This window comes from Bombina bombina, chromosome 5 (assembly GCF_027579735.1).
Source record: "Bombina bombina isolate aBomBom1 chromosome 5, aBomBom1.pri, whole genome shotgun sequence".
Lineage (NCBI taxonomy): Eukaryota > Metazoa > Chordata > Amphibia > Anura > Bombinatoridae > Bombina > Bombina bombina.
The window spans coordinates 812422040-812436753 of record NC_069503.1 but is presented as its reverse complement, the minus strand read 5'-3'; the positions used below and the strand labels follow the sequence as shown (position 1 = coordinate 812436753).

Here is a 14714-nt window from a genome sequence, read left to right as displayed (position 1 = left end):
AAAGGGGAATACGATACCAAATGACGCCTTCAGAAGTCTTTTATAAGTATCAGAGCTCCTCTCACATGCGACTGCATGCCATGCCTCTCAAAAACAAGTGCGCAACACCGGCGCGAAAATGAGACTCTGCCTATGCTTTGGGAAAGCCCCTAAAGAATAAGGTGTCTAAAACAGTGCCTGCCGATATTATTATATCAAAAAACCCAGAATAAATGATTCCTCAAGGCTAAATAAGTGTTAATATCAATCGATTTAGCCCAAAAAAGGTCTACAGTCTAAATAAGCCCTTGTGAAGCCCTTATTTACAATCGTAATAAACATGGCTTACCGGATCCCATAGGGAAAATGACAGCTTCCAGCATTACATCGTCTTGTTAGAATGTGTCATACCTCAAGCAGCAAAGGACTGCAAACTGTTCCCCCAACTGAAGTTAATTGCTCTCAACAGTCCTGTGTGGAACAGCCATGGATTTTAGTTACGGTTGCTAAAATCATTTTCCTCATACAAACAGAATTCTTCATCTCTTTTCTGTTTCTGAGTAAATAGTACGTACCAGCACTATTTGAAAATAACAAACTCTTGATTGAATAATGAAAAACTACAGTTAAACACTAAAAAACTCTAAGCCATCTCCGTGGAGATGTTGCCTGTACAACGGCAAAGAGAATGACTGGGGTAGGCGGAGCCTAGGAGGGATCATGTGACCAGCTTTGCTGGGCTCTTTGCCATTTCCTGTTGGGGAAGAGAATATCCCACAAGTAAGGATGACGCCGTGGACCGGACACACCTATGTTGGAGAAAATGCATTATCTTTCTAAATCATGAAAGAAAAAATGTGGGTTTCATGTCCCTTTAATGTTAGCTATGTGCATGGGTTTAACAAATAGGCATTTGCACGCAACAGTTCACATTAAGAGCATTTTTTTTACACTTAAAGGGACATAAGCCAATTCACACAGAATATACATACTGTATATGCATTTTGTGATTGGCTGATAGCTGTCACATGATGCAGTGGGAGGGAAAATAGAACTAAGTTTAAAATTTGTCAAAAACAAATCTGCTACTCAATTGAAATTCAAACTAAATGATTTTGTATTCTACTGTGTTTAGTGGCTTTTCCAGTTCATGGAAGACTTCACAAGCCTAAACCCCTAATATCGGCCTCTAATTGGTCTACACAGAGGTGATGAGGTAAGGTCAAGAAAAACATGCAAGTTTCCAACAAAATAACTGTGGCAAACCTCCTCTTATTAAGCAACAAATCTTGATTTGCTCCTCCAAATAAGAGAAGTGGAGGGGAGAATTTGTACATTGAAAACAGTTGCAGCAAGCAAGGTTTTACCTATTCAGAACATTTCCACACCCAGTTGGCATGTTAATTTATTTCAACGCAAAGCAAAACTCTTGTAAATACGTCTTTTATGTTCCTTTAAGCATATTAAAGATAAGATAAACATTGCTTGCTCCTTAAATCAGAGCAGCTAATGATGCTCACAAACATACAGCAAGCAGAGAAACAGTTCTGACGCCATACACCAACAGAAAATGAACTGCAGCTGACAGACTTGATTTGCTGAATGAAAATTCTTTGCATATTTACATTTGACATAAGCCTCAGATCGTATAAGCATGGTAACTTGTGGAGCTGACAGTTATAAAACGGGGAGTGTATCAAAGATAAATATTTCATTTTGTAACGTTGAACAAGGTCCACGGCAACTGGTGGGACTGCATGAAAGCAGCTAAAGATTGCTACACTTTAAACAGTTAAATTTAGGTTTCCAGTACATTTCCAGCTAATACAAACTAGCCATTTATCAGACGGCTTGCGGCCATTAGTACAGTGAAACAATCCAAAGCACATCTCTTGTCCTTAGTCAAAGAATATTAAAGGGGACAGCCTACTTGAAATTTCTTATTGTTTAAAAAGATAGATAATCCCTTTATTACAGAGTTTTGCATAATCAACACTGTTATATTAATATACTTTTTACCTCTATGACTACCTGTATCTAAGCCTCTGCAGACAGCCCCCTTATCTCAAGCTTTTCACAAATTTTAGAAAATTAGTACTGGTTCCTGCATAATGCTGCAGGAGTGAGCACTTTTTTTTATCTATATGGCACACACAAACTAGCACTGTCTGGCTGTAAAATTCTAATTAAATGCACTGAGATAAGAGGTGCCCTGCATGGGCTTAGAAACAGGCAGTGATTTAGAGATTATAAAGTATATTAATATAACAATGTTGGTTGTGCAAAGCTGGGGAATGGGTAGTAAAGGCGTTATAAACAATAACAAAATAAAGTAGAGTGTCCCTGTAACCATTTATTTCATTGAACACAGCAAAATGAACATATTGATGGGACAGTTGATCCATAAATTGTTTTACCTGCATATGTGCTGTAAGAAGGAATTAACCGTTCGCCCCAGTTTTCACTTGTGTGTCCTGGCTCTGAATCTACAGAATCAAAAAGGCATAGGAAAGAAGGGAGAAAGGAAACAATTAAATTGCAGGGACAGGTTCATAGTACAAGCAGACTACACAGACGGCTGCCTCCTTTATAGCAAAACTAAACACAAGGCAAGATTGGCTGGACGGTAAAGGGGCAGATCCTAATCAAGGCAATTTTCTCCAATTAGTTAATTGACTGATTAAACTGCAATATCTCCATGATGTACGTCATAACAATATATAAAGAAATAAAGCAAGTTATGTATAATGAATGGACTGTTTGTATTGAGCAGGAAATATCAGGGGGGCGCCACTCCAGCTACATCTTTCAAGCACAAGCACTAATGTTTTTTCTCCTTTTCTTTCATGCCTTGCGCTATTACTTATTACACTTTTACAAACTCAGTTCAACATCAACCATTTTCATACCTTATAGGGACATAGAAGGGACAGTACAATTAAAGTGTAGTTGAGCACTCAATTTAAAAAACAAAATGTTCCAATTTACTTCTTTTACCTAATCTGCTTTACTCTCATGGTATATTTTGTTGAAAAACATACCTAGGTAAGCTCAGGAGCAGCAATGCACGACTTGGCACTAGTTGCTGACTGGTGGCTGCACATATTTATTTCAGTTCCTCCTTCAACAAAGGATACCAGGAGAATTTCATATCAGAAGTAAAATGGAAAGTTGTTTAAAATCGCATGCTCTACCTGAATCACAGAAAACATTTGTTTGGGGTTTTCCTCTAATCTCACCCTCCAGATATTGATCAGCAGGAGGTCAACCTAGTCTTGCGCACAGTAATCCAGATACCTTGATGACTAACAATTAATAACTTTATAAGATTTTATTTAACTATACATGACATAAGTTTGTATCTTTGTTGCGCCTGTACGTTTTCATAATAATAATAAAATGTATACACAATAACTCTTCCTTATATTTGCATTAATTATAGTTTGTCCTTGCCCACAAGTATAGCAGGTTCGTCAGCCATTGAATAGGAAAACTGTAGTATCAGCTAAACACACATTTTCCACATAAATTAAAAGAACTTTTCTTTAACCTTTTCCCTACATAAAAATATAGTGTAAGCATAAGCATTTTCCTGGTCTATTTAAATAAAATAATATAACAAGAGATTGACCATTTTAAAGAATTAGCAGCAGATAGAAGTGTTGCCTTTACACTAATACATCACTTCCATTCTTGCAACTTTAAAAAAGAAAATGAGAGAAACTGTACTAATGTAATCCATGCTCTCCAGGTTAATAAAGGGACAGTTTACCCAAAAATTTTCTCCCCTTTAAATTGTTCCCAATGATTCATTTTACCTGCTGAAGTGTTTTAAATTGTTTACAAGTAGCTCCTTTACCCCTAATTTGGCACTTGAAATAGATGATTCAGCTTGTGGTTTCCCAACCTATACTGAAAGTTTCTATACTGGAGTATATTCTATTGAATAGCCTAAGTAAACACAGCCAGCAGAAGAGATTACACTCTCAGTGGGGGGCATGATAGTTAAGTAATAAAATTATAAATTTTCCATTGTTCTCTCTAAGTATTGAGGTTTGGTTTTCTAGACAAATTTAAGATAAGGAAGCAAGTGTGTGCACACAAAGTGATAACATAATGAGATATGATATTACCTGAAGCTCAACCCACTGTAATAGGCTGTGATTTAAAAGCACAAAACCAGCTACTTCATATACACAAATAAACCTGAAAATGCAATTTCTCATAAATGTTATACTCTGCAGCTGGTATAACAAGTCATTGAAAATACATTAATATAAAAAACAATTTTAAAGTGTACTGTCCCTTTAACAGAGTCTGGCACTGACATTTTTGATAACATTTGGAATAGCTGTATTTGCTCATTGAAACCACAAGGCATTGTTCTGAAGAACCTGCCCATTCAAATGTCTCTCAGCCTGTAAGAAAAGCAGTCCAGTTTATCTTATACATATCTCTTTATGCACAAAGGCCAATTCTTAGGTACTGAAATTGTCATTATGGTTGGCGGTTTCAATAAGCAAACTCTGCTATTTCAATTGCAAGAATAAACCTAAAAGAAAAATAGCAATGCCTGTAATACTATGCAGCTAGTACAAGTCAATCAGAACATATTATGGGAAAACAGTGTTCCCTTTATAAACAAGAGAGGGATGGGATATAAACCAAAGTACCCATAAAGTGAAATTAAAGTAAGTGATTTTGGAAGTACAAGGATTCTCACACAACCCCCCCCCCCCCAAAAAAAAAAACATACTAACATTCTGATTTAATAATTACAGTGACAAATGGGAAATTTAGGCAGGATGATCACTGAACATGTTGCAATTATCCTTTATAGTATTGTCATAATATTCATCACTGGAGTAGTGCTGAGATAGAAGGAACACTAGACTGTCCCTGTCTTCTGATTGGAAGATGGGTCTTGCTATGTGATTGGACTTTTAAGAAATTTACAGCAATTCCTCATTTCTCTTTATGCCTATATCTAATTATTAGTCATAGGTTTCTACCAAACCAAAACCTCTCTCTCACATTGTTTTCTGATGATTTTGTAAAGTTGAACTTTCCTTTATTTTGCCCCTATTAATACTTTATATTATGCTGCAATTATCCAATGTTAGCGCCCCCCCCACAAACTTTCAATATCCAGGACAAGACACAGAATATTGAAACTCACAACAAATATCAAAATAAGATAAGCTTTAAGGCATTGAAAACAATGTTCCAAACGTCACTGTACATATTCCACTTGACATTTGAAAATACTGGATTGATCATTGTTTTTTTAAAAAGTTAACAATTGTCCCTGACCACATACACCTTTGGAAGTCTCTAATGTCTGCTAATTAGAAGGAAAACTACAAGATGCAACATGATTTATTTTTTTTCTAGCTCCAATTTTAAGAGTTTTACTTAAAGGGACAGTAAACACCTTGCAATTACAAGCTATTTCTGTTGTGTAGCTATAGAATAACATATCAGCCAAGTCTTAACCTAAAAATAATGTAAATTTTGATGCTAAAGTGCCCGGTTTTTAAAAATTCAATTAAAAACAGGGGCACTTTAATTCATCAAAATTTACAATTCACTTACCTTTTAACAGCTCCAGCTTCCTCCGCCCATCACAAAGCCTCTTCCTGGGTCTAAAATGAAGAATCCGGCTTCCTCCAATCACAGCGTTGAATCAGACACGGAAGCCGTGATTGGAGGATGACCTATTCATCATTTCTGATGTCAGAAATGGCTTGCAATGACCAGAGGAAGCTGGAGTTGCTGTGAAGAGTAAAGTAAGTTTTTTTTCTCAACAGGAGTGAAATGTACATTTTTATGAATTAAAGTGCCACTGTTTTTGATGATTTGATATACATCTCAGATTATTTTTCATCGAATTTTTAAAAACCGGGCACTTAAGCATTAAAATTGACATTCACTTTAATATATTTCAACCAAATTAACATCCTTTTTACTACAATTATTTTTCAGTAGTGAATCTCCACCCACTATTTGAAAGAGCGGATCTGGGCTTTAGTCCACAGAAGACTAGCCATGGTCTTAAAGTTATCATAAAAGACATAGTTTTGCAGTTGTTATCTGATAAAGCCAATTAGAGGCAAATATGTAGCATGGTTAGCCTTGATAAATAAGCTGGGTGTATTTTAAATTCTGTGACTGCTTAATTGTCAGAGCTAAATTACATGAAAAGGAAGGACAATAAATAAATAATCAAAATATATTGTAAAGTTGTCTCATTACCCATAACTAAACAACATTTTTAAAAGTCTCAAGGTGGATCCCTTAAAATATACAACATGCCTAAAATATTTATTCAATGTATGAAAGGGATAGGGAAGTCAACATTAAATTTGTATGATTCAGATAGAGCATATGATTTTAAGACACAGTTAAATTTACTTCTATTTTCAAATTTACTTTGTAAATAATTAGCAGTGTGCATGCATAAATACATAATTAGCAGTGTGCATGCATAAATACATAATTAGCAGTGTGCATGCATAAATACATAATTAGCAGTGTGCATGCATAAATACATAAATAGCAGTGTGCATGCATAAAACATAATTTATGCTTACCAGATAAATTCCTTTCCTTCCTGGCAGGGGGAGTGCATGACTTCATTCCTTGCTGTTGGGAAATACAACACCTGACCACCGGGAGGAGGCAAAGACACCCCAGCCAAAGGCTTAAATATCCCTCCCACTTCCCCTATCCCCAATGTCATTCTGCCAAGGGAACAAGAAAAAGTAGGAGAAAGATCAGGGTATAAAAGGTGCCAGAAGAAAGAATATAAAAAGGGAGCCGCCCATCAAAAAAATAAAATATGGGACTCTCCCTGCCAGGAAGGAAAGGAATTTATCTGGTAAGCATAAATTATGTTTTTCTTCCATAAGGCAGGGAGAGTCCACAACTTCATTCCTTACTGTTGGAAAAACTATACCCAAGGACACTGAATGAATAACGAGAGGGAACAGAAAAAGAGGCGGACCCTAATCTGAGGGCACCACAGCCTGCAAAAAAAGTTCTCCCGAAAGCTGCTTCAGCCGAAAAAAACACACCAATACTTTAAAAATTTAGAAAAAGTGTATAAGAAGGACCAGATAGCCGCCTTACAAATCTAATCCATTAAAGCTTTGTTCTTAAAAGCCCAAGAGGAAGCCACTGCTCTAGTGGAATGAGCCGTTATCCTCTCAGGAGGCTGTCATCCCGCTGTTTCATAAGCTAAGTGGATGACACTCCTCAACCAGAAAGAAAGAGAAGTAGTAGTAGCCTTTTGCCCCTTACGCTTCCCCGTATAGATGATAAAGAGGAAGATTGTCTGAATTCTCTAGTAGCCTGAAGATAGAACTTCAAGGCACCAACCACATCTAGATTGTGAAGCAAACATTTCTTCGCTGAAGAAGGATTAGGTCACAAGGAAGGAACAACAATTTCTTGATTAATGTTACAATTCGACACCACCTTAGGGAGGAACCCTAGTTTAGTGTGTAAAACCACCTTATCAGCATGAAAGAACAAATAAGGGGGATCACATTGCAAAGCAGAAATCTCAGATACTCTGCGTGCAGAGGCAATAGCCAACAAAAAAAGAACCTTCCAAGATAACAATTTAAAGTCAACAGCATGCATAGGCTCAAACGGAGCCTGCTGCAAAACACTAAGAATAAGATGGAGGCTCCAAGGCGGAGCCCCAGATCTAAACACGGGTCTGATCCTAGCCAAAGCCTTAAAGGGACAGTTTACTCAAAATTTTTCTCCCCTTTAATTTGTTCCCAATGATCTACTTTACCTGCTGGAGTGTATTAAATTGTTTACAAGTAGCTCCTTTACCCTTATATTGGCATTTGAAATTGTTGATTTAGCATGTGGTATCCCCACCTATTCTGAAAGTTTGTGGCCGCGCGTACCATCTATAGATAAGCTTTGTAAACACAGCCAGCAGAAGAAATTACACTCCCAGTGCGATATAGCAGAGATAAGGTAATAAAATGTTGATTTTCCATTGTTCTCTCAAAGTACTGGTGATTGTTTTAAGGACAGATATAAGATAAAGAAGCAGGTATACTTGCACAATGTGATACAGTAATGAGATCGGATTATACCTACAAGCTCAACCCATTTTATTAGGTTGTGGCTTCAAAACACAAAATCAGAGCTTTAATATACACAAATAAGCCTTAAAAAGCTAATTTTCATTCATTTTTTACTCTGCAGTTGGTAAAAAAAAGCAATTGTAAACACATTAAGGGAAAAACTATTTTACAGTATACTGTCCCTTTAACAAAGAACTGCACATCTGGAAGCTCAGCCAATCTTTTGTGCAGTAACACTGACAGGGCTGATATCTGTCCCTTCGGGGAACTAGCAGATAAACCCTTCTCCAGTCCATCCAGGAGGAAAGCTAAAATTCTGGCAACCTTAACCTTATGCTAGGAAAAGCCACGCTCTTCACACTAGTACAAGTAAGTCCTCCACACTTTATGGTAGATACGACGAGTAACTGGCTTACAAGCTTGAACCAGAGTGTCGATAACACTCTCAGAGAACCCTCTTTTGGCTAAGACTAAGCATTCAATCTCCACACAGTCAGCCTCAGAGAATCTAGATTTTGATGAACGAAGGGACCCTGTATCAGCAGATCTCACCAACAAGGTAACCTCCACTGAGAAGATGATGAGATCCCCACCAGTTCCGCAAATCACGTCCTTCGCGGCCACAATGGAGCAATCAGAATCACAGATGCTCGCTCCTGCTTGATGAGAGCCACCACACAAGGGAGAAGCTGTAATGGAGGAGAAATATATACGAGACTGAACCTCCATGGTACTGATAAGGCGTCTATCAATTCCGTCCGGGGGTTTCCTCAACCCGTACCTGGGTAGCTTGATATTGAGGTGGGATGCCATGAGATCTATCTCCGGCGTCCCCCACTCGCTGCATATCTCTGCAAACACCTCGGGGTGAAGAGACCATTCCCCTGGGTGAAAGAATTGCCTGCTGAGGAAGTCCACTGACAGCGTACATTTGTGAGTTTCTGCCCACTCTAGTATCTGAGATACTTCTCTCATTGCCAAGGAACTTCTCGTTCCCTCTTGATGGCTGATATAGGCAACCAAGGTTATATTGTCTGATTGGAATCTGATAAACTTGGACGAACCCAGAAGGGGCCAAGCCTTCAAGGCATTGAAGATTGCCCGGAGTTACAAAATATTGTTCGGAAGGGAGGACTTCTCCAGAGTCACCAGACCTTGCGCCTTCTTGGCACCCCAAACGGCTCCCCAGCCAGCAAGGCTTGCATTTGTAATCACAATCTCCCAGGACGGTCTCAAAAAGCATGTTCCTTGAGACAGATGATCTGGACAGAGCCACCAGGAGAGGGAGTCTCGACAGGCTGTCCAGCACAATCTGTTGAGACAGATCTAAATAGTCGCTGTTCTATTGTCTCAGCATGCATAGTTGTAAGGGTCTGAGATGGAATCTGGCAAAAGGAATGATGTCCATGCAGGACAACATGAGTCCGATTACCTACATACACTGAGCCACTAAGGGTCTCGAGGAGGCCTGGAGGGCATGATCGAAGAAGAGTGAGGTGTAATGCTCGTGGGATATTCCTCTATCAGACCAAACTTGGCCAGTAGACTTCTTATCCTGGCATCAAGTGGACTGATATGAAATATACCAGAGCAGAGAGAGTTTGTAAAATTAGGTAAGCAGTACTCACAGTAGGCAGGGTGGTCCTTGGTGGCAACAGGAAGACAATCCAGCAGTATAGCAGTTCAGGGGAAAACCAATAGAAGGAACAGGCAGAGTTCAGTAACATAAAAGCAATCAAACAGTTCAGGGGTTAAGCAGGCAGAGTGGTCAGACAAGCAGAGTTAAGCAACAGTATAGCAATCCAGCAGTTCAGGGGTTAAGCAGGCAGAGTGGTCAGACAAGCAGAGTTCAGCAACAGTATATCAATCCAGCAGTTCAGGAGTTAAGCAGGCAGAGTGGTAAGACAAGCTGAGTTCAGCAACAATAAAACAGTCCAGCATAAAGTAATACAACAACCAGGAGCACACTAAGCAACACCTATACTTGGGCAGTGAAGATTGTAAGTGAAACACTTACATAGGCGCAGGATTTGCGCCACAGGAGATCTGGACCGGTTTCAGAGGGGGAGAGATGTGCGGCAATGACTTCAGCGAAGCACATTCACAAGAACCGCCACATCCCTGGCAACAGCCAGAGCAGCAAGGCATGACAGAAAGGAGTCCAAATGTCCTGCCGCTAGAGGAAAAGATGTTGCCTGTACCAAGATATCGTCCAGGTAAGGCGCTACTGCAATAACTTGTGTTCTGGCAACGACTAGAAGAGCCCCCACAGAACCTTTGTAAATATCCTTTGAGCAGTAGCTAGGCCAAAAGAGCTATGAACTTGAAGTGCTGATCTAGAAAAGCAAACCTCAGGAACTGAAAATGTTCCCTGTGAATCGGTACGTGAAGGTATGCACCCTTCAGTACTATTGTGGTCATAAACTGCCTTTCCTGAACCAGAGGCAGGATTGACCGTATTGTTTCCATCTTGAAAGAGGGAACACTCAGAAACTTGTTTAGGCACTTTAGGTCCAGAATTGGAGAGTTTCCTCCTTCTATGGAACCATGAAAAGGTTTGGAAGGTTAGGAATCTGCCCCTGGGCGCATGAGACTTGAATCCTATCCTGTATCCTTGAGATATAACCTCCAGGACCCAAGGATCCTGTACATCCTGGAACCAAGCGTCTGAAAAAAGAGACCGTCTGCCCCCTAGTTAGTTAGTGGACCCAAAAATTGCAATATATATTTTTCTCTTAATACAAACGTTTGGGGAAGGAGGGGTTTAGGTGACATGAAACTTTTGTATTAAGAGAAACAGAATTTATGTTTACCTGATAAATTTCTTTCTCCAACGGTGTGTCCGGTCCACGGCGTCATCCTTACTTGTGGGATATTCTCTTCCCCAACAGGAAATGGCAAAGAGCCCAGCAAAGCTGGTCACATGATCCCTCCTAGGCTCCGCCTACCCCAGTCATTCGACCGACGTTAAGGAGGAATAATAGCATAGGAGAAACCATATGGTACCGTGGTGACTGTAGTTAAAGAAAATAAATTATCAGACCTGATTAAAAAACCAGGGCGGGCCGTGGACCGGACACACCGTTGGAGAAAGAAATTTATCAGGTAAACATAAATTCTGTTTTCTCCAACATAGGTGTGTCCGGTCCACGGCGTCATCCTTACTTGTGGGAACCAATACCAAAGCTTTAGGACACGGATGAAGGGAGGGAGCAAATCAGGTCACCTAAATGGAAGGCACCACGGTTTGCAAAACCTTTCTCCCAAAAATAGCCTCAGAAGAAGCAAAAGTATCAAACTTGTAAAATTTGGTAAAAGTGTGCAGTGAAGACCAAGTCGCTGCCCTACATATCTGATCAACAGAAGCCTCGTTCTTGAAGGCCCATGTGGAAGCCACAGCCCTAGTGGAATGAGCCGTGATTCTTTCGGGAGGCTGCCGTCCGGCAGTCTCGTAAGCCAATCTGATGATGCTTTTAATCCAAAAAGAGAGAGAGGTAGAAGTTGCTTTTTGACCTCTCCTTTTACCTGAATAAACAACAAACAGGGAAGATGTTTGTCTAAAATCCTTTGTAGCATCTAAATAGAATTTTAGAGCGCGAACAACATCCAAATTGTGCAACAAGCGTTCCTTCTTTGAAACTGGTTTCGGACACAGAGAAGGTACGATAATCTCCTGGTTAATGTTTTTGTTAGAAACAACTTTTGGAAGAAAACCAGGTTTAGTACGTAAAACCACCTTATCTGCATGGAACACCAGATAAGGAGGAGAACACTGCAGAGCAGATAATTCTGAAACTCTTCTAGCAGAAGAAATTGCAACTAAAAACAAAACTTTCCAAGATAATAACTTAATATCAACGGAATGTAAGGGTTCAAACGGAACCCCCTGAAGAACTGAAAGAACTAAATTGAGGCTCCAAGGAGGAGTCAAAGGTTTGTAAACAGGCTTGATTCTAACCAGAGCCTGAACAAAGGCTTGAACATCTGGCACAGCTGCCAGTTTTTTGTGAAGTAACACCGACAAGGCAGAAATCTGTCCCTTCAGGGAACTTGCCGATAATCCTTTTTCCAATCCTTCTTGAAGGAAGGATAGAATCCTAGGAATCTTAACCTTGTCCCAAGGGAATCCTTTAGATTCACACCAACAGATATATTTTTTCCAAATTTTGTGGTAAATCTTTCTAGTTACAGGCTTTCTGGCCTGAACAAGAGTATCGATAACAGAATCTGAGAAACCTCGCTTCGATAAAATCAAGCGTTCAATCTCCAAGCAGTCAGCTGGAGTGAAACCAGATTCGGATGTTCGAACGGACCCTGAACAAGAAGGTCTCGTCTCAAAGGTAGCTTCCAAGGTGGAGCCGATGACATATTCACCAGATCTGCATACCAAGTCCTGCGTGGCCACGCAGGAGCTATCAAGATCACCGACGCCCTCTCCTGATTGATCCTGGCTACCAGCCTGGGGATGAGAGGAAACGGCGGGAACACATAAGCTAGTTTGAAGGTCCAAGGTGCTACTAGTGCATCCACTAGAGCCGCCTTGGGATCCCTGGATCTGGACCCGTAGCAAGGAACTTTGAAGTTCTGACGAGAGGCCATCAGATCCATGTCTGGAATGCCCCAAAGTTGAGTGACTTGGGCAAAGATTTCCGGATGGAGTTCCCACTCCCCCGGATGCAATGTCTGACGACTCAGAAAATCCGCTTCCCAATTTTCCACTCCCGGGATGTGGATAGCAGACAGGTGGCAGGAGTGAGACTCCGCCCATAGAATAATCTTGGTCACTTCTTCCATCGCTAGGGAACTCCTTGTTCCCCCCTGATGGTTGATGTACGCAACAGTCGTCATGTTGTCTGATTGAAACCGTATGAACTTGGTCCTCGCTAGCTGAGGCCAAGCCTTGAGAGCATTGAATATCGCTCTCAGTTCCAGAATATTTATCGGTAGAAGAGATTCTTCCCGAGACCAAAGACCCTGAGCTTTCAGGGATCCCCAGACCGCGCCCCAGCCCATCAGACTGGCGTCGGTCGTTACAATGACCCACTCTGGTCTGTGGAATGTCATCCCTCGTGACAGGTTGTCCAGGGACAGCCACCAACGGAGTGAGTCTCTGGTCCTCTGATTTACTTGTATCTTTGGAGACAAGTCTGTATAGTCCCCATTCCACTGACTGAGCATGCACAGTTGTAATGGTCTTAGATGAATGCGCGCAAAAGGAACTATGTCCATTGCCGCTACCATCAACCCGATCACTTCCATGCACTGAGCTACGGAAGGAAGAGGAACGGAATGAAGTATTCGACAAGAGTCCAGAAGCTTTGTCTTTCTGGCCTCTGTTAGAAAAATCCTCATTTCTGAGGAGTCTATAATTGTTCCCAAGAAGGGAACCCTTGTTGACGGGGATAGAGAACTCTTTTCCACGTTCACTTTCCAGCCGTGCGATCTGAGAAAGGCCAGGACGATGTCCGTGTGAGCCTTTGCTCGAGGGAGGGACGACGCTTGAATCAGAATGTCGTCCAGGTAAGGTACTACTGCAATGCCCCTTGGTCTTAGCACAGCTAGAAGGGACCCTAGTACCTTTGTGAAAATCCTTGGAGCAGTGGCTAATCCGAAGGGAAGCGCCACGAACTGGTAATGTTTGTCCAGGAATGCAAACCTTAGGAACCGATGATGTTCCTTGTGGATAGGAATATGTAGATACGCATCCTTTAAATCCACCGTGGTCATGAATTGACCTTCCTGGATGGAAGGAAGGATAGATCGAATGGTTTCCATCTTGAAAGATGGGACCCTGAGAAATTTGTTTAAGATCTTGAGATCTAGGATTGGTCTGAATGTTCCCTCTTTTTTGGGAACTATGAACAGATTGGAGTAGAACCCCATCCCTTGTTCTCTCAATGGAACAGGATGAATCACTCCCATTTTTAACAGGTCTTCTACACAATGTAAGAACGCCTGTCTTTTTATGTGGACTGAAGACAACTGAGACCTGTGGAACCTTCCCCTTGGGGGAAGTCCCTTGAATTCCAGAAGATAACCCTGGGAGACTATTTCTAGCGCCCAAGGATCCAGAACATCTCTTTCCCAAGCCTGAACGAAGAGAGAGAGTCTGCCCCCCACCAGATCCGGTCCCGGATCGGGGGCCGATATTTCATGCTGTCTTGGTAGCAGTGGCAGGTTTCTTTGCCTGCTTTCCCTTGTTCCAGCCTTGCATTGGTCTCCAAGCTGGCTTGGCCTGAGAAGTATTACCCTCTTGCTTAGAGGACGTAGCACCTTGGGCTGGTCCGTTTTTACGAAAGGGACGAAAATTAGGTCTATTTTTTGCCTTGAAAGGCCGATCCTGAGGAAGGGCATGGCCCTTACCCCCAGTGATATCAGAGATAATCTCTTTCAAGTCAGGACCAAACAGCGTTTTCCCCTTGAAAGGAATGTTTAGTAGCTTGTTCTTGGAAGACGCATCAGCCGACCAAGATTTCAACCAAAGCGCTCTGCGCGCCACAATAGCAAACCCAGAATTCTTAGCCGCTAACTTAGCCAATTGCAAAGAGGCGTCTAGAGTGAAAGAATTAGCCAATTTGAGAGCATTGACTCTGTCCATAATCTCCTCATAAGGAGGAGAGTCAC

At 41.0% G+C, this 14714-nt stretch overlaps 1 protein-coding gene across 2 annotated transcripts in view; it reads right to left on the bottom strand.

The window, feature by feature from the left end:
• The window catches only part of ANKRD12 (ankyrin repeat domain 12), a 399410-nt gene that overhangs the window by 208255 nt on the left and 176441 nt on the right, over positions 1-14714 (bottom strand). For both annotated transcript variants that reach the window (XM_053714916.1, XM_053714917.1), the window contains one exon: positions 2397-2465. In XM_053714916.1, coding sequence (XP_053570891.1) covers positions 2397-2465 — 69 coding nt within the window. The remainder of the gene's footprint in view (positions 1-2396; positions 2466-14714) is intronic.